Below are 19,153 nucleotides of genomic sequence, written 5' to 3'. Positions count from 1 at the left end.
AACAGATAGCGTTAAAATTGTTTCACAAGTGCTGCATAGGGCTAACCAGCAAACCACTTCCGGCAGATCAGTTTAGTTGTCAGATTACAATATGATATTTTTTCTATACATATTATACAATGCTTAATCCACAGATTTAGAGAGAATGTTTAATCTAAGGCTAACGTAAATTCCTAATTAGAAAACATTTTTAGACTAAATTAATTAACTTTGCCACAACGTTCAACCGATTTAGATAAATAAAGTTAAATGAAAACTTCTTTTGTTTCTAAAAATGTTTAAACGAAATGTGACTTTGGTCAAAAATAACCTACACGTTACCTGTAAGCATTTAAATTACATTTAACACTACAACTTTGGACCAAATTAAAAAAATGCTTAATACAATACAAAAACTGACTGGCATTTTTGAAATATTAAAAAAAATATTTTAAATTTTATTATGTTATCTTACAGATATATTTTACATACTATAAACAATTTATTACGTGAGATTGTTGTTATAAAAAATACGTAGCTTATTTTACATGTTAGATATTCATACGAAAAAACGTACTATAATTGTCCATTATAATAAAACAGTTCATTGTGAAAATGAAGTTACAAATAAAGTACACTTTTAAACATTTTAACACATGATTAGACAAGATTAGCCTCTATCAATCCTGTACAATCAAACAGTGATTTTCCTTCGTGAATTCGCAAAATGGCCACTTCGGAAAATGTAAAAATTTTATTATAACGATTCGGATGAATGGGTTTGATCATGGTTGGTATTTATTTATATGTCTGTTTTCTATTTGTCATATTCTTAAATATCGTTAAATATCGTTTGTTTTATCCGGGATGATATTACGTTGTGCTATGTAAAGTTGCAATATAAAATGACAAAAAAGAGCCAGTTATTCTGCCCATTGGACATTCTGCTAGCTGGACATTTTGCGCTAAAGCGGTTTTCTGTGTCTATTCTCAAACACAGTCTCAGTCCACCCCTTAAATTCACAGACGCAACTAAGGCTCGATATCGTCGATGGATTAGTTGAAGGCGACCCATCTGCTCTTACCGTCAGCTAGTTGTATTTGTATGAGTCTCATCAATTCACCATTTTCATCTGTGGTTATCAACTGAAAGAAAAAAAATACGTTTTAAAATCAATTTGAATAACGTAGTTGCTTTAAAGTCAAAGTTAAAAAATAATCGTACATTTCTGTTCTCCAGTTTAACATCTCCGACACCTTCGACGTTAGCTATCGACGCGTTCAGCTCTTCTGTAAAAATAAATACATATATTATTTATTATAATATTTATCTTTATGTACAAACTTCTACATATTAATTGAGGCAAAAATACATTTTTTTGTATGTACGTATGTTTGTAACGCGATAACTTTTGAACCGATTTTGATGAAATTTAAAAAGGTATGTAGTATCTGTCAATAGAATTTTTAAGATCGTGGGGCAACAAAATCGTTTAAGTCGTTTTTGAAATATTCACAATTTTGTAACTCATCAAAAATATATTGTGTTCGCTCGAGGTCTAAGTTCGCGGCGAACAACTACGATATACGAACAAAAATAGATATACGATAGCTGAAGAAATAAATTGAAAATTGCATTTGGAAGTTATTTAAATAAATAAAAAATACCTTTAAAAAATATTTAAAATTCTTACGTAAAAATAAATTTTCGCTGCCATCATTGACCATGTTTATTGTACTGCCTGTAAATGGATATAAAATAAATAAATCTTACGATTAATTAATTTTATGTAAATTAAAAACACAAAGTTGTATCAACATTCATAAGAAATATTATAAATGCGAAAGTTTGTATGTGGGGTAAGTGTAATAACTTTTTATTTATCGATTCTGTAAAATTTTGGAGTGTACTTTGTAAAAAAAAATTCAACTTCATATGTAGTACGCATAGTTTCTGAATAAAATGACTGTGACACGTGACATTGGCTACGGAACCCCAAAAATAGTCATTGTCAAAGACACTACTTTTAAGACAAATAAGGTATTTCTAAATGATATCTGATCTCACACACGCGCACACTAGCGCCGCCACATCTTTTGTATATTTTTTTTATAAAAAATAAAAAACGATGAAGAATTTTATTAGAAAGTAGTTTTCAATTCCCCAATGAAGTCACAGTTTATTCCACGGATTTTGATGGTACGTACGTTTTCGGTTTAGTGATATACTAATATTTGCAATGAAATAAAACTATAATGCTTCCTAATTAAATCCTTTATCTAGCATAATTTGTGAAGATATATTTTTTATTTATAAGGTAATATCCCATTAATATTATAAAGGTGAAAGTTTGTTACTACTTCACGCTCAAACGTAGTATTTTTATCCCGAAATTCTCAAGGGAGCTAAGCCCCGGGACGTTAGCTGCGCTCCGGGGTATATATTTACCTTCTTCCAACACTAGGGCCTGGTCTCCCGTGATGAATAGTTTATTACCCTCCAACGCTGCGACAAACATACATACAGTGTGACTTTTCGTCCACATGCTCAACAACTGCTCGTATGGGATTAAACCCGAAATCGCGAAAAAAATTCAGGTGACTCATACATTTTCACCCAGTTAGGTACCTAATTAGTTTTGTATGAAACAGCTGGTTTTTTTCCCCGATTTCAGGGTCGCTCCCATACGAAAAGTTGTTATGTATCATGGAATAAGCATGCAAGAAAAGTCCACAGGGCTTATAAAGAATATTGAAGAACATGTTTTCTACAAAACAGGAAAAAAATTATGATACGCTGATTTTAAAACAAGAATCATTATGACATAAATTTGATATGGCAACTTTTAGAATCTTTTATGTGAAAGTTATTAAGTTTAATTATATAGTTTCATATATACAAAATTATACTTACCAATAGTGCCAGATTCTTGACTGTTTAAATTGGACTCGTCCAACTGTAAATAAAACATTCAATTATATAACATATTCAATATGAATCTATCTTTTCAAAAATATTATTTTATGTTCTTAAAATATTTGTAAATAAACATTTGTGGCCGTCACAATCAAAAAGGACCTTATGGCGCCCGGCACTTACGCCCTTACTGCCCTTGTTTTGTATTCGAACAACGGCAATAAAGACCTAAGTGCCAGCCGCCATAAGGTCCCTTTTGATTTGGACGGCCACATTTCTTTGTGTGTCCACAGCAAATGTTCAAAAACAGTTCCCTGAATATTCCCTGGCCATTTTTTTTTTAATTTCCAGGCTATAAGCGTCCAATTTTCAGCGAGTAGGTATAATTTTTGTAATTTTTAAACAAAGTGAATAATTCCGAAATGAAAGTTACGAAAAAGTTTACTCTAAAACCATGTAACATGGTTATAGGGTAAGAGGGAAATCGAAAAAGTGATTTGAGGGACCGATGTTTTTCCAAATTGAGTAATTTTTAAGACAAGCTTTTATTGTCACCAGAGAGATCTTCTTGTATTGAACGCGTGACAAGAAAAAACTAAATCCGTACTGTAAACCGTTGAGGAGTTCCCTCGTCTGGAGCCGTTCCTGGGTGCACCATCGTGCTTATCATAATAATGCATTGTTATCTAAACACTTATACAAAATTTCAGCTCAATCGGTGGAAGATATCTGCTACGAAATGGAGTTGCAAGATTCCACATAACCAAACATAGTTATCATACATTGCAAGTTAAATAAAATCTTGTAAAAAATACGTACGCTGCCATCATTTCTCGACAAGGTTTCCTTTGTCACACGTTGTAATGTGGGACTCTGAAAATTGTACAAAATATATTATTTAGCTTCTATCCGCGGCTTCTTCCGCGTGAATTTCCCGCGGAAATGGTACTATGATATGAAAGGTATCCTGTCTGTTACGGGCCTTATGTGTTATTCCAGGTTATATTCTACCCGTGTGCCAAATTTCATAACAATACGCCCAGTAGATTTTGCGCGAAAGAGTAACAAACATACATACATCCTCACAAACGTTCGCATGTACAATAATAGTAAGATGTCATTAGAATTTGGATACTATTAATGAATAGGATTTGTATTAATACTTACAGTGTCGGTAGCTTTTATAACTCTCGGTTGGTTGACGACGATCGACTCCGCTACGTGACCCTGAAATATTTCATAGTGATCGTTCCAGGAGCTGTTTTTAGGCGACATTTTTGAAGTGAAAACTTCTTTAGCGGCGTTGTGCACTTTTTGTGATTGGTGAAAAATGTTAAACTCGCGTCAGGACATGTGACCTGAGGGCTTAGTGCGGGTTTGCATTTGACTTCTCAGCATCGAATCGATTCGAAGTGAGACGCAGCGAAATAATGACATTGCAGTGTGGTTGTCGTTGCGTCACAATGGCGCCAATGTGATTGGTTAGCCGCGTCTCACTTCGAATCGATTCGATGGTGAGAAGTCAAATGCAAACCAGCACTAACCCCTCTGATCCAAAATTATAAATATTATAATAATTATAAATAAATATTCAAGTTCACTACGGCCTCTATATTGTAGTTTACGTCCGTTACGTTTTCTGTACCGTGCTGTGGTACTTACGGTACTGTTCATGTGAGCGTACAGAAGCTGTTTCCTCCTGTAGCCGGCGCCGCACGTGAGACATTCGTACGGTTTCTTCTCGCTGTGCACGAACCTGTGAGTGTTCCTGTTGTCGCGCGAACTGAACGATTTGCCGCACACCTGTCGATATTGCGTTTCTTTTTTCAGAAGGAACTTTACGTAGTTACTTTAAAAGGAAAGATTTATATGTTTAAACTAGAGGCCAGTCCTGACTTCCTTCGCTCGGGTAGAAACAACAAATTGTACACGCTAAACTTTCCTCGGGTGAAAACCGCATGAAAATCCGTGCAGTGGTTTTCGAGTTTATCGCGAACAGACAGACAGAAGACGCGGCAGAGGACTTCGTATTATAATATGTAAGGATATATATATATATATATATACGGAGAAATGACACAGATTGTAGTTAGCTTTAAAGTGACGAGACTTGTGTCATTGAGTACTAACTTAGCAATATTATAGTTTATAACATGTAGGTACATATTGTCGGGGTTTTATCGTGGGTTGGATAGCAAATAGGCACTAGGCAGTAGGTAGTAAAGTAAGTTTATTATAAAACTTAAGGTAAGACCCTTATTGGGTCTGTTCTTATTATTTTATTTAATGTTTATAAATATATCACGGCCACCCTCTAGCCTCGCTAGCTTGATCGTAATGTTTACGCGTCAAAGTGTTCGAGCGGATTTAGAATTTTAAAATTTATGACAGTAGATCCAAATGTGCCAGCGCAGGCGAAATACATCGAAAGAGATTCCAAAGCGTAGCTGCGTTACAATATAAAGATACTGTGTGTCTGTCTGTTCAACTTTCAAGATTAAACCACTGGACCGATTTTGATGAAATTTGGTATGTATGTAGTTAAGAAGCCCGCTCAAACATATACAACTTTTTTTTCTAATTAGTAATTTAGGAAACACTATAATAATTTGTATGAAAATCATACCTGTTCCGCTTTCGCAGAGAAAATCACGAAAGCCGCATGCTTAAGCTAGTATTTAATATATAATAGCATAATTTATATATATTAGCTTTTTAATTTTCGCCTTTATACAAAAGAATTTGATACAAATGCGATGTGGGCGCTAGTGTGCGCGTGTTAACCCTAAATAAGTAGGTACCACACAAATTTTAAATGGCTTCGTTACACATGTCACTTATTTTTGAAAATAACAATGAGACGAAAAAATTCTGGAATCGAGCGGGAATTGCACCCGCGCCCGCACTGTCCCGGATAAACAGGGGCGCGGGATTTTTATTTCATTATTATTTTCAAAAATACCACACCTCAAAATCAACCTGTTTACCTCACAGAAATAAGGCTTGACTCCGGTATGTATTCTCATATGTTTCTTGTAATGCTCAGGATACACGAAGTTGGACGGACACACGGGACACTGTAACGGTCGTTCTCCGGTGTGCGCTGCCTTTATGTGATAGTCCAATAGTCTGAGATGAAATTATACACTTCAAATGAGAATTATACTCAATTACAATTAGCTTTTAATTAATTATTATTTAATAAGTAATAACTAAATATAAAAGCTTAAATTATCCATTTCAAAAGCACCTCGAGTCTTTATTAACTGATAAATGTTATTATACTTTAAATGATTTCTTTTTATGATAGACTCGGATAGAATTTAGGGCTAGTATAAGTACATTATAATTCTTTTTTTGTTTTGGATTTGTAGTGGATAGCATGCTCCTCTTTATTTATTTATATTTGCATACCTATATTCGGTAAAACGTGTAGGTTTAATTCAATTTGACATCAATTTGTATATTTGTACTCATGCTTTTGGCAAATAAATATTTTCTTTCTTTCTATTCCCAAATTCCTACGGGAATGATGCCCCGGGGCGCAGCTAGTAATAAATAAGTATTACTAGTAAATTGTTTACAAATATGTCATGTTTGCCACAGGCTTTTGTTGCGGTCAGAGAGTATTTAATTCAATGCGTGACAAAAAAATCATGTCCACGCAGTAAACCGTCGAGGAGTTCTCTCGTCGGAATCTGATCCTGAGTGCACCATTAGGACATGCTTCTCACAATAATGCATTGTCATGGGAACTGTAGTGGAGGTTTTCTACTCTGTGATGGAAGTGGGTGAAATTTAACTTGCAAGGTTTGACAGACAGACAGATGGAACTAAATAAAAGCACAGTTTAATAATATTCATACAGATATTCAAGAACCTCTTCCTAAAGGAAAAAAAAAGTGCCAGCAGTGACAATGAGGTCAGGGTTGTCACAAAATATGAAAGACATATTACTATCTATCTTTTATATATATAAAACTCTTGCGTTACTGAGTGAGTGACTGACTGACTGACTGACAGACAGCGTACAGCCGAAACTACTGGGCGTAGGAAGCTGAAATTTGGCATGTTGCTTCCCTGGGGAGTGTAGGTGAGCACCAAGAGAGGAATTTTGTAAATTCCACCCCGAAGGGGGTGAAGTGGTGAAAATCTTTTACATGAAAGTTCTACTCTGTTGAAGTTAGAGTGACTTGAAAATTTATTGGATTTTAGTTGTTTACAACAAATGAAGGTATACGTGTTACAGATTTTTCTGAAAATAAACCCTCAACCCAACTCAAAAGGGGGATGAAATATTGTATGAGACTTATTACAAATTTCAAGATAAAAAGATGAAAATTGGAAAACATACTCTTCATCATTTTTCTAAATGACCGAGATTTTGCTATGAAATTCACGGGGGCGAAACCTAGTATGTATGTATTAATAAATTTTCTCTAGTTCTCTCTCTCTGTTCTATAGCTTTCTCTGTCTAGGTTATAAATGTATACTCACCTTCGCCTCTTGAATTGTTTGGGGCACTCCTTACAATGATATCTCTTATCGTCTAAATGCGTCGCTCGCTTGTGCGATAGCAGATTCGAGCGCTGAGTGAAAGTCGCCGAACATATGTCGCATGCGAAAGGTCGTTCACCTGAAAAAAAAAAAGTTAATGATTGTCATCATCAACAGCCATTTAAACGTCCCAACTGTTGGGGCAATGGCGATTACAGGTTTTAAACACTGGACCACCACAGCCAAGCATAGTCAGTAAGGTACGGAACCCCAAACACTTGTTTGTAGTGCCAGTGTGTATTCCCTCCCACTACGGAACCACTATCCATACTAATATGTCTGTCAAGCTATCGCGGCTAAACTTCTGAATAAAATTTGGTATGCACATAGTTAAAAACCCCCATTCAAACTGTAATGGGAGGTGAAAGTTTGTATGAAAATTATGTTGAAAAGACGACCAAAGACGACATAATAGGGCAGTTGACAAGGTCAGAGAATTTTTAAATATGTATAATATAGATATATTTTGGATAATTATGATAATTCATAAACTGTAACAATGCAGCTGGATATAAATACGAAGATTTAAAATTGGTTGGAAAGTCCATTTGCAAAAAGTATCAAATAATAAAAATAAATTTAATCATCGTAAAAAAATTTGTAACAATTTTTATTAAGAATTCGTAATCATAAACGAAATATGTAATGTAGCTGTCGAACAAATACATAGCTCTCTTAGTGAACATTTTAGCAAGTTGGGACGTCACTCCTACATGTCATTTAGTATGGAGTGTTTGGACGAGTCAAACGTGTGATTTTATTTTTGTCATATCTTTGAAAGTATTGTCATTATCACAGTATTTTTTTTCACTGGTTTTTCTATTAATATAAGAAGAGCCTTCGAATAGTGAGTTAATTAGAACTAAAAATTAGTTGTTTGCAATGGAAACAGTAATCACAAAAAATATAATTGTACTGTCGAGAAGTATCAGTTATTTCTGACTAAACTAATTATAAATAGACTAAAATATAATTATATTTTCCGCATACAAAGTAAACTCACTCACTAGCTGTCTGTTTACCCGCGACTTCGTCTGCGATGTGGTTAACACTTACCGGTGTGTATTCTAGTGTGGTCCCGGAGCTCCGCCCTCCTGGCGAAGGCTTTAGGGCAGTAAGTGCAGGCGAAGGGCCGCTTGCCGCTGTGTATAACGCCGTGGACTTCTAGATTGTGTTGCGTCGCGAACGCTTTATCTTCAGATTGGAATAAATAACAAATAAATATCTATATATAAAATAACAAGTGTTTTTTACTAATCAACGCCCAGTCTAAACCACAGAAGCTATAAACGCGAAATTTGGGCAGTAGCTTTAGGTTATCACGTAGCGCTCGGATAAGAAAGGAATTTCGACCCCTCAAGGGGTAAAAATTGGGGATAAAGTTTGTATGAAAAATAACGAAAATCTTTACTGATCTACTTGAAAATTGACATAAATGCTATGCAACAAAAATATTACAACTCGTGTTTCAGGATTTCTTAAAATTTGACCTTTAGGGTAGTTAAATGAGGGCGAAAAGAAATAACGAATAATCCTATTCAAAATTTCGTCAACTAAAGATATAGACACAGCTCAGCGGTAAACACGGAACTCACGTTGTTACTATTGATGGTTTGAAACCTGAACTTCAATTATTTTGAATTAAATCTGTTTATCTATATGATTTCTGGGAAAGTTTTATTACGGTTTTATTATGGCACCCTAGCGAAGCCGGGACGGTCTGCTTGTATATACATATGGACAAATCACATAGATTGAATTAGCCCCAAAGTATGATGAAGTCTTGTGTTATTGGATACTAATTCAACGATACTATATTTTATGATCACTATCACTACATAGTATTTAATAAAGTCACTTCCAGCTATATGTCCCTATGTTAGGTTAGATCTTTGAAACTTAGCAACGAATTTTGATAAGTTTTTTTTTAAAGATAAGAGTGATTCGAAAGGGTGGCCGAGATAAACAGGCGCGTAAATTTCACGGATATTAGAATTACCATGTACTAAAGTACATACAATAAATTGTACACTTACATTGTTATATTACTGAGAAAACATTATATATAAATTTATATTTAAAAAACGGTAAGCCCTTCTGGCATGATAGGGACCAACACTGTTTGAATGAGTTTCTTTCGGCATTTCTTCTCAGCAGTGGTCGTTCCGAAATGCTAGTAGTTTGTAGCATTGTCATTGCATTGCAAATATTATTTAATTTAGAATACGACGTGAAAGAGTGCCTGTTTAGGTCTAATTTCTGAATAAATGATTTGATTTTGATTTTACTTGTTACAATACTTACTACAAACTTGACAGATGAAATTCCTGATTCCGAGATGCGTTTTCTCGTGTTGGCTCAAATTTTGCTGCGTCAAGAATGTCTTGCCGCATTGCTTGCACTTGTGTGGACGCGGCCTTACCTGGTAATGGAGAGAGAAAATTGTATATGCCAAAAAACATGAGTTCTATACAGGGTTACTGGTATTAAAACGCAAAACCTCCCAAAGACTACTTGGATACAACAAAACAAGCAACTTTTATTCTACGACTCTTCGAGATTCATAGTTTTTTTTTTTTCATATAAATAATATATAAGTAACCCTGTATATTGGTTTTATGAGTATACAAAAATGGTTTCTTTAGCCACAATGTGTCACATCGAAGTCCGGGCTCGCGATTCGATTGTGGTTTTACAAAAGGTTGGTTTGGGAAATCTGTTGTTGGCTTGAACTGTTAAGGCTTTTAATATTTTTAATATTTTACTCGCTTCGTGCGACATCCACGTGAGAATATGAGATGGTCCTGTTCCAGTTTCCGTCATTCTCCATTATGTGTGTGAGAATGAAATTGAAAAAAGTATTATTTTTCCATTGTCAAAATCTTATCAAATACTTAGTTGTGAAACACCATGACATAAACACAATCTACAAAGTGTGTGTGTGTGTATGTACATGTTTTCTTAGTAACTTCTTGTTGTTATTTGGTATATCTTCAACCGCAAACAAATATACGTTTTCTAATCTAAATAACAAACTACAGAGGACCCAACATACTTCCTTGTGGAACACCATAATACAAAACACACACAGCTATAAATTTTAGACTCATGGACTCAATTAACACATTTTTCTAACAATAAATAAACTTTTCAACTCACCTCATGAATTTTAAGATGCGCCTGATGAGTATACTTATTGGCGAAGGTTTTATCACACAAATTGCATGAGTAAGGCCTGTCTCCAGTGTGCGTGTGTATATGTTCTCTTAGTAAAGTCTTGTTCGAGTATCTTCTACCGCATACCGCACATTCGTGGAGGCGATTTTCGCTCACTGATTTAGGCATATGATCCACTGGAATTAAGTTTATATATATTATTTCGACGACCTTTATTTATGTATATGTAAATCATTTGTCTGATCGGTTAACTTGTATTTGAGTTATAGGCCCACATCCGAGTGTTTTCCTGGTTTCTTCCACCGCCATTGAGCGTCGGAGCCCAGGTTCCACTTTCTTACATACATTGCAAGTTAAATAAAAGCTTATGACGACCTCCGTGGCGTAGTGATCACCGTCCACTATCTGGAGGTCATTGGTTCAATTCCCGGCGCGGCCAAATATTTGTACTTGTGATCACAGATACTTGGCTGCAGCTCTGGGTGTTCTCGTTTCTGTGATATCGATACTTAGTGCAATGTGGACCGTTGAGTAACGTCAGTTTTTTCTTTTTCAAATGCACATTCAATGAACAATGAAACCTCACCAATATGAGCGCTATACAAAGATCGCTTCCTCATGATCTTGCCGCAATCACAGATGTAGAGCCGCGCGTCGTGACTAGTCTTCAGATGCTGCATCATTTCTTCTGCGTTCGCTAAGAAGGGGGTTTTGTCTTCTGTAAATATACACACGGTAATAGCATATAGCCGATATACTCATTAAGACAGCAAATTCTTCAGCAATCGAATTTCTCCACAATATAGGGCGATAGAGAGGGCTGTGAGGTAAGGGGAGGGTGGAGATATGCGCGTTGAGATCTAACACAAATGAAAAGATTTCTTTATTTCTTTCTTATTTCCTACAGTCTTTTTTTTGTTTATTGGTTCATATAATCGATTTTTTAACGCGCAGGAAACGCACGCAGGGCGGATAGAGGGGCTGGGAGGGGAGGTGGGGGGGGTGTGTGTGTTAGGATATGCGGTTTGGCATCTAACCAACAGCTGTAACTTTTGGAAAATAAAATTATTTAATACAGACAAAGTGTCACGTTTTTCATAATTTGTGACAACCCTGACTGCGGCGGCGACGCTGGCGACTTTTTTCACTTTTAGCAAGAACTTCTGTGGTATAAGAACACACGATAAACCACGGTTGAAATCTATACTATTACATAAAGAGTTGAGCGTTTGTGAGTATTTGTGAGTATTATATGTTTGAAGCGGGTAATCTCCGAAACTACTGAACCGATTTCAAAAACTCTTTCACCATTAGAAAGGTTTCCAAGGTCTCTAAGGTATCCAAGATTGCTATAAGGCTATATATCATCACAAAATTCCCACGGGCGCGAAGCCCCGGGCAATATCTAGTCAGATATACAGTTCAATCGATGAAAAAAATATTAAACTCACCTTTGGTATTTTGATCGCATAACAAACACCTGAACTTTCCATCTTCGGGCTTTACAAGCTAAAAAAAAACCATTTTTAATACATTAAATACTAAATTGATACTTTGTAGTGTGCACTGACAAAAGCCATTACACATACACACGTAATATAAATTTATTATATCCTGATAGATCCCAGTGGATGTGTTACGAGGCGACTAAGGGACACAGAGCTTTAACAGCTGGCAGTCTACGATAGCATTCCCAAAGAGGGTTGACGTCAGACCGGCGGCGGTTGCAAAATCATAGCCAATTGATTCTTCCAATTTTGTGCGTAATTTTAGAAGCTACATAATTTTAAAGTGAAATCGAGTACTTCTTATTCCGATACCAGCTGCATCGCGCGGTGTTACCCGCGTAAATATTTAAAAAAATACTTAGGTCTTTATGTACAGTAGCGCCATCGACTTAAAAAAAAAATAAAGCTCCATTGACATTCAATCTTTTTGACCAAATCCAACGGAATCGCGTACATTCAGGATAAAAAGTACCCTATGTGTTAATCCAAAGTATCCAGCTAGCTCAATACAAGATTCCATAAAAAATGGTCCAGCAGTATGAGCGTGAAGAAGTAACAAACATAAAAACTTTCGCCTTTATAATATAAGTGCGATTAGCATCAGCTCACCGGTAAAGCGTCATCTTCGACATCCTTATCAGTCTTGCTCTGAACAGATTTCACTCGAAACATTTCACCTGACTCCACTTCTATAAACGCACCACCTTTAATGTACAACCTCATTAATAAAATATAAATAAACTGCTCCCGTGGGAATTTCGGTATAAAAAGTATGTCTTCTTCTTCATAGTCGTATTCCTCATGGCTGAGGGTCGTGGTCATTACGTGGCATGAAACACACACACAACAACTTTCTTGGCATTAGTAATGGAGTGGTTTGCCATTGCCTTCTCCATTTCACACACAAGTTAATAATCAACCAGTGTGCAGGTTTCCTCACGATGTTTTCCTTCACCGGATACATGAGTCAGATTGGTATACAAACTCATGTGGCACGAGTAGGACTCGAACCTGAGACCTTTCGATCCGTAGGCGGGCGCCTTAACCATTACACCACCACCTATCCCACCACCAAAAAGTATATACTCTATGTGTTACGTTACGTTACCCACGTTATATTCTACTAGCTGTTTACCCGCGGCTTGGCCCGCATAAATTCCCTCGGGTTCCCTCGGGAACAGTTTTTGCTTCGTATTAAAATGGGATTGGAATAGTTGAATCAAAATATGTGTATTTTAAATGCGCTACGGCATTTAAAATACACACAGCGCCACCTAGTATTTTTATATTAATTTTCGCATATCCCACGGGAACAATAGTTTTTTCCGGGTTACCTTTCAAGGGTAAGGGTAAGGATACCTTACAACCCAGACCCGAACCTATGTCCTTCTCCATACACTTAATTATATTTATGCGAAATTTCAAAAAGATTGGTAGAGTATATAATGCGTGAAGAGGTAACAAACTTACTTTCGCATTTATAATAAGTTAGGATTATGAATACAATATGTGAATGAAAGAACGAATGAATGAATGAAGCACCGACCCTGCTCCTGCGCCGCCGCTATGATAGCGTTCGCAGTTTCTTCATCGCCTGAAACTTGTAGCTCTATTTGCGATTCCTCGTATGAATTCGATGTGGAATCTGAAATTACATTCGATTCTTGATATCTAAATAATTTGCTGTTTTTTTTTTATATTTCTCATAAAATTATTACTAAATAAAAAAATTTATTTTTCTGTGCATTATTTAAAGTACATACAGTTTTGTAATTTCACCTGAAGCTTTCAGCTTATCCTGTTTCGATATAACGTATAAGAATATATGTTTTTGGTTGTTTAAATTAAAAATATATTAAACAACACTGTTTCAATAGGTTTCTTTATGCATTTCTTCTCAACAGTGGTCGTTTCGAAATGCTAGAATTATTTTGCTTTGATAAATACTATATAACATAAAATTTGAAGTGAAAAAGCGCATTAATGTTTCGACTACATTCTGTATTAACATTTTCTTTACGGAACCCTAAAAATATAGTCACCTCTGGAATTGTTATCGTTGTCCTCTTGCTCCTCGACTACAAATTGAGTGTTGCCATACAAAATGCGGTGACTGGACGCGAGTCGAATTATTGTAGCTCCATTCTCGTCCGCCATTATTATTGCTTCTGGAAATAAAATGATAATCACTAACGGCCCTCCCCGGCTTCGCACGGGTAAAAATTCTACAGTTAATGACAGTTAAACCATCCTCAGGAATCACGAATTTATTGTTGAAAACCGCATGACAATATGTGCAGTCGTTTTTCAGTTATATATAAATACCATACAGTCGTGCTGTATACACAATCGGTTTGGGCCCGAGATGTAATCGAGAACATTAAACATTTTGCATCAGAGAATTAATCATATTAACTCAGTTATCAAGAAATGATGGCAGGATACATATTCTTACAAGCTTTAGTTAATTTGCAATGTATGAGGATGCGAAGCGGTGGTGGTGTAATGGTTAAGATGCTCGTGGATCGAAAGGTCCCAGGTTCGAATCCTACTTGTGCCACATGAGTTTGTATACCAATCTGACTCATGTATAGTAGTTTTCATAGACCACCACCTGCTTCCGGTGAGGGAAAACATCATGAGGAAACCTGCACACTGGTTGAACGATTTATCAGTTAGTTTGTGAAACGGAGAAGGCAATGGCAAACCACTCCAATAATCTTGCCCAGGAAGTCAATGCGGGTGTTACATTCCACATAACGACAATCAGCCATGAGGAATAAGAATAGCTATAAGAAAAAAGTAAACAAAAACAAATCTCATTGTGAAAAAAATCATTTCTCACCGTCGTCATCATCATCATCCTCATCATATTCATTCATTTCTATTTTCGCGACGCCATTTTCTGTATGTTCGTCTGTGTCCACATTATCGGCTAGCAGTAGGCCCAAATCGATGAAATTCTGAGATTTTTCATTGATATCCTGAAAAAAAAATAATTAACTTGCTGATAAAGTATATGCTAGTTTACATGTAATATATCTAAACAAATGTGTTTAGTTAAAAAAAAATCTAACAGTTAAAACTGTTTGAGCTGACGTATAAACGTTAGTTTGGATGACAATGCATTATTATGATAGGCATGACTTGACAGAGCACCCACGATCGGCTCTCAACGAGGGAACACCTCATCGATACACATCACGGGCATGATTATTGCTCTCGCGTCGAATGCAATAAGTACTCTCTGACGACAATAGATCCTTGTGTCAAAATTGGCATTTTTGTAAAAAACCGTTTTTAATTTTTATAAATAACTACATGTTGCCCGGGGCTTCGCTCCCGTGGGAATTTTGAGATAAAATATAGCCTATAGCAATCTTGGATAAGTATCTTTCTAATGGTGAAATAATTTTTGAAATTGGTTCGGTAGTTTCAGAGATTACCCGCCTCAAACATACAAACTCACAAACGCTTACCTCTTTATAATAGGTTCAACCTACCTTACTAGTATCATTATCAATATACACTAGCTTTCCACTTTCTTCAGATGAAACTGGTACAACGGCCAAGGAGCAATCTGCAATATAGAAAACCATTAATAGTTCATTGAGTGTGTCATTGCTAACACCAGTGTCAGATTTTATTTAAGTTGCCTAAAGGCATCTAACATGTATTACCGCCATCTAGTGGCAAGTAGTCGCATACACGCGAGTAAACCAGTGTGCAGGTTTCCTCGCGATGTTTTCCTTCACCGTAAACAAATGGAGGTCACGACATAAAGGAGTCAGTTGCAAAAAAATCAAAAAAATCAACAGACCAACAGCTCGGACCAATATACTTTGATTTACCTTCATCAATCTCCATGGGGTGATCGTCGTTATGTTCAACAATGTCATCATTATTGTTCTCAACATCGCCATCCTCATCGCCGTAGACGTCTTCGTGTTTCACCAAGTTGCCAGGTATTTTCGACGGGTCTGTCAAAGTGTCATCGCTGTTAGATTGTGAGGTGTTCGCTTCGCTTTCTGATGTGATTGTGTCGATATTCTGCGACGGCACTATGACCGATTTGATATTGAATTTTGGGGAAAATGTCGCCTGAAATTTAAAGGAAATTATTTTACACAAGTTTAAAACCACGTTATGGTTGTTAATATGTACAACTTTACTTAGAGATAGAGCGTCGAAGCTTAGTGCAAAATAAATACATATTCATAGAATATAATCATATTTTTGCAAGATTTACATAGATCTTAAGTCGATTGTAACCAACCTGTATGCAGCCGTGCAAATATTAATAATAAATATTACATTAATTTAAAATACATCTAAATATTTACAACTAGCGTCCCGGCTCCGCTCGGGTAAAACAATAATCCTACTAACATAATACATGCGAAAGTTTGTGAGGATGTGTGTATGTATGTTTGTTTCACTTTCACATGAATCTACTGGACTGATTGTTATGAAATTTGGTACACATGTGTATTGTTCTACATATAAACCTAAAGCTTACTCAAGAATCACACTATCTGATGAAAACTGTACAAAAATCCGTCAGTAGTTTTTGAGTTTATGGAGTTCATACATACAGATGCGACAGGTAGGATGTCGTGGAACTTATTTTTATAATACGTAATACAATACTTACATTGTTCTTATTAAATATAAGTTGAGATTTGGACGCGGCGACCAGTTTCCTGTCAATGACGAAGTCTTTAGGCAGGGGTTGTAGCTTCGACGCGGGGAGCACTATCTTGACGGGGGGCGAGGATTGCTGCGGCTGGGGGCGGGAGGCGTTGCCTTCGCGGAATTGTGATTGTAGCTCTGTTTTTATTACTTGTTGCCTGGAAGATTACAATTTTGGCATGGACAAAGAAGACTTCTGCATGGCCTTGCCAAATTATATCTCATTTTGATAATGGGGACGTTGTGCATAAATATATGTTTAAACATGCTTGGAAGCAAGCATCTTATAAGTATTTATATTGATAAAACATTTGCGAACCACTCGCTGTCAGCTCTCATCTTGTCAATGTAAAGTATATTTATTACATCAAAGAAAAATGCATGGACAAGATACTTCTATTATGTACAATAAAAAGTTCACATTTAGGATTTAGGATACACACCTGACTTGAATAGAATCATATTCGGAGCAATCCTTGAAGCACTTTGTGCATATAACTTTTGATGTGACTGTTTCCTCATTGATAACAATTCCAAAAACCTCGCTTAGTAATGTTGATAATTTCTTTTGCGATTGGAGGGAACTCTGAAATTTGAAATAAAATAAAATATTTCAGGTAATATAACTTAAGAATAAAGTTTAAAACATACATATGTCAGGGACCATGTGATAGATAATGTAGGTACATACTAAAATATATATGAAATTTAAAAACTTATATACAAGCTTGCATGCAATGACGGTGACAATTAAACTAATGAGTTTGATAGTTCTATTTAGTTAAATATCATTTAAATTTATTATTAACTAGATGTTGCAGATCCACTCACTATAGCCTATGTTTGCCTCTGGACCGAGAGGTCCCGGGTTCAATCCCCGGTCGGGTCATGATGGAAAATGGTCTTGGATGTTTATCTATATATGTAGTTATTATAAGATATAGTATTGTTGAGTTAGTATTCCATAACATAAGTCTTGAACTTACTTTGGGGCTAGCTCAATCTGTGTAATTTGTCCTAATATTTATTTATTTATTTATAGTTCTTAAACTAAACATAAGCTATACCTTAGTCTTTAACTATATATATTCTGAATTTCATCAAGATGTAGAGGACAGATTCTTTCCCGTTTATAATTACTATGGATTTATGAGTGTGATGTGATGTGTTTATTTTTAAGAACAAAATTTGCTTTTTTTAATTCTAAATTGGGAGAGATACTTACATGATTACCGAATATGTTGATGAAATTCCTAGCTGTGCTGGAGTAGTTGCAGATAAGGCAAATAAAGGGCATCCTGAAAGATAATAATATTGTATTAGATTATAGTAACTACCAGATTGTACTAGATTTCTTTTTTCAAACTCATATAGCACAATTAGGGTTTGAACTTGAGGTCTTTACTTCACAGGCGAGAATGTTAACCACTAGACCTTCAATATTATCGGTTTAGATTATTAAAAATCATCAAAAATAAGTATGTACACAAAAATATCTAAAATGTTTTAATATTTTCTATTTCTTTATATTGTAGGAATAGCATAGACAGGAACATACCTGAACGGTATACGGTAACCTTTTTTCGATGAAGTTTTTTAATAGGTAGGTTAGTGCTTAATGTTTGTTTACATTGTTATCAATCTATATAAACAATAATAAAACCAATAAAACTGTTGTCCGACTGGCAAAAGAAGTTCACTACTTTTGTAACGAAAGGCAGCCATGTTGATACACTTACAAAACAGTAAAATCAAAGATGATTCTCTAAACTCTAAAATACTTTATTACAACAAACAAAAACGGTTACCTGGAAAATTCATCAACTTCTCTTATCAACTTTATTCGTTTTTGAAGGTTTTCGGTTTCCGTAAATAAGTTGCCAGCAATGACTCAAACGCGCAGGCAGCCACCATTACGTAAAAAATAGTTCCATATTGTACCACTTACTTGTGGCGCTGACGTGAGCATCAATAATCGTTCAGGATTTCTATGCGCGAATCATTGTTATATTTTCACTACATATATAAATACATTACATTGGTTATTTTCCGTTACTATGTTTATTCATAATTTCCAACGGAATAATGACTAATGACTGACTGTTGCACCTCAGTACATCTTCGACATACTTATTTTTGTTAAATCTAACTTACACCTGTATAAAACATTGAGCGATGTTAACAGTGTAAACACTCTTAATATAGGCATAAACTTTGTATGAATAGATTCCGACTTAAGATTCTTTCGTGGGTCAAAGTGTAAAATTGTTCAATAAACTCCCTGTAGAGGCTATTAACTTGCCAATGCCAAAATTTAAATCGT

The 19,153-nt window shown here is 35.6% G+C and overlaps 1 protein-coding gene across 3 annotated transcripts; it reads right to left on the bottom strand.

Moving 5' to 3' along the window:
• Positions 1–792: 792 nt before the first annotated feature.
• Positions 793–18,763, bottom strand: LOC128681161 (zinc finger protein 182-like). Of its 3 annotated transcripts, none has more exons than XM_053764818.2 (25): positions 18,639–18,763; positions 18,056–18,128; positions 17,274–17,416; positions 16,793–16,988; positions 15,990–16,239; positions 15,642–15,718; positions 14,984–15,122; positions 14,181–14,306; positions 13,685–13,783; positions 12,748–12,842; positions 12,082–12,139; positions 11,217–11,348; positions 10,613–10,806; positions 9,758–9,875; positions 8,510–8,647; positions 7,394–7,532; positions 5,884–6,025; positions 4,559–4,699; positions 4,064–4,123; positions 3,716–3,769; positions 2,894–2,936; positions 2,429–2,485; positions 1,674–1,721; positions 1,205–1,269; positions 793–1,125 (listed from the first exon to the last, which is right to left on the bottom strand). In XM_053764818.2, the coding sequence occupies exons 2-25, from the start codon at positions 18,125–18,127 to the stop codon at positions 1,036–1,038; spliced, it is 2,676 nt and encodes an 891-aa protein (XP_053620793.1). In that variant the 5' UTR covers position 18,128; positions 18,639–18,763; the 3' UTR covers positions 793–1,035. The 3 variants fall into 3 exon arrangements, with proteins under 3 accessions (XP_053620793.1, XP_053620795.1, XP_053620794.1); XM_053764820.2 differs by lacking the exon at positions 18,639–18,763 and adding an exon at positions 18,570–18,626 and having other exon boundaries at positions 894–1,125; XM_053764819.2 differs by lacking the exon at positions 18,639–18,763 and adding an exon at positions 18,389–18,529 and having other exon boundaries at positions 894–1,125.
• Positions 18,764–19,153: the final 390 nt, after the last annotated feature.

This window comes from Plodia interpunctella, chromosome 26, assembly GCF_027563975.2.
Source record: "Plodia interpunctella isolate USDA-ARS_2022_Savannah chromosome 26, ilPloInte3.2, whole genome shotgun sequence".
In the NCBI taxonomy this organism is placed as follows: domain Eukaryota; kingdom Metazoa; phylum Arthropoda; class Insecta; order Lepidoptera; family Pyralidae; genus Plodia; species Plodia interpunctella.
The sequence above is the reverse complement of the archived record's forward strand: the minus strand, read 5'-3'. Positions and strand labels throughout refer to the sequence as shown.

Coding starts and splice junctions, on each gene's coding strand:
- LOC128681161 (XM_053764818.2), bottom strand. CDS start 18,127: ATGCCCTTTATTTGCCTTATCTGCAACTACTCCAGCACAGCTAGGAAT. Junction 13,784..14,180: donor CAACGATAACAATTCCAGAG/GTGACTATATTT, acceptor ATGTAATTTCAG/ATTCCACATCGAATTCATAC. Junction 12,140..12,747: donor TCGAAGATGACGCTTTACCG/GTGAGCTGATGC, acceptor GTTTTTTTTTAG/CTTGTAAAGCCCGAAGATGG.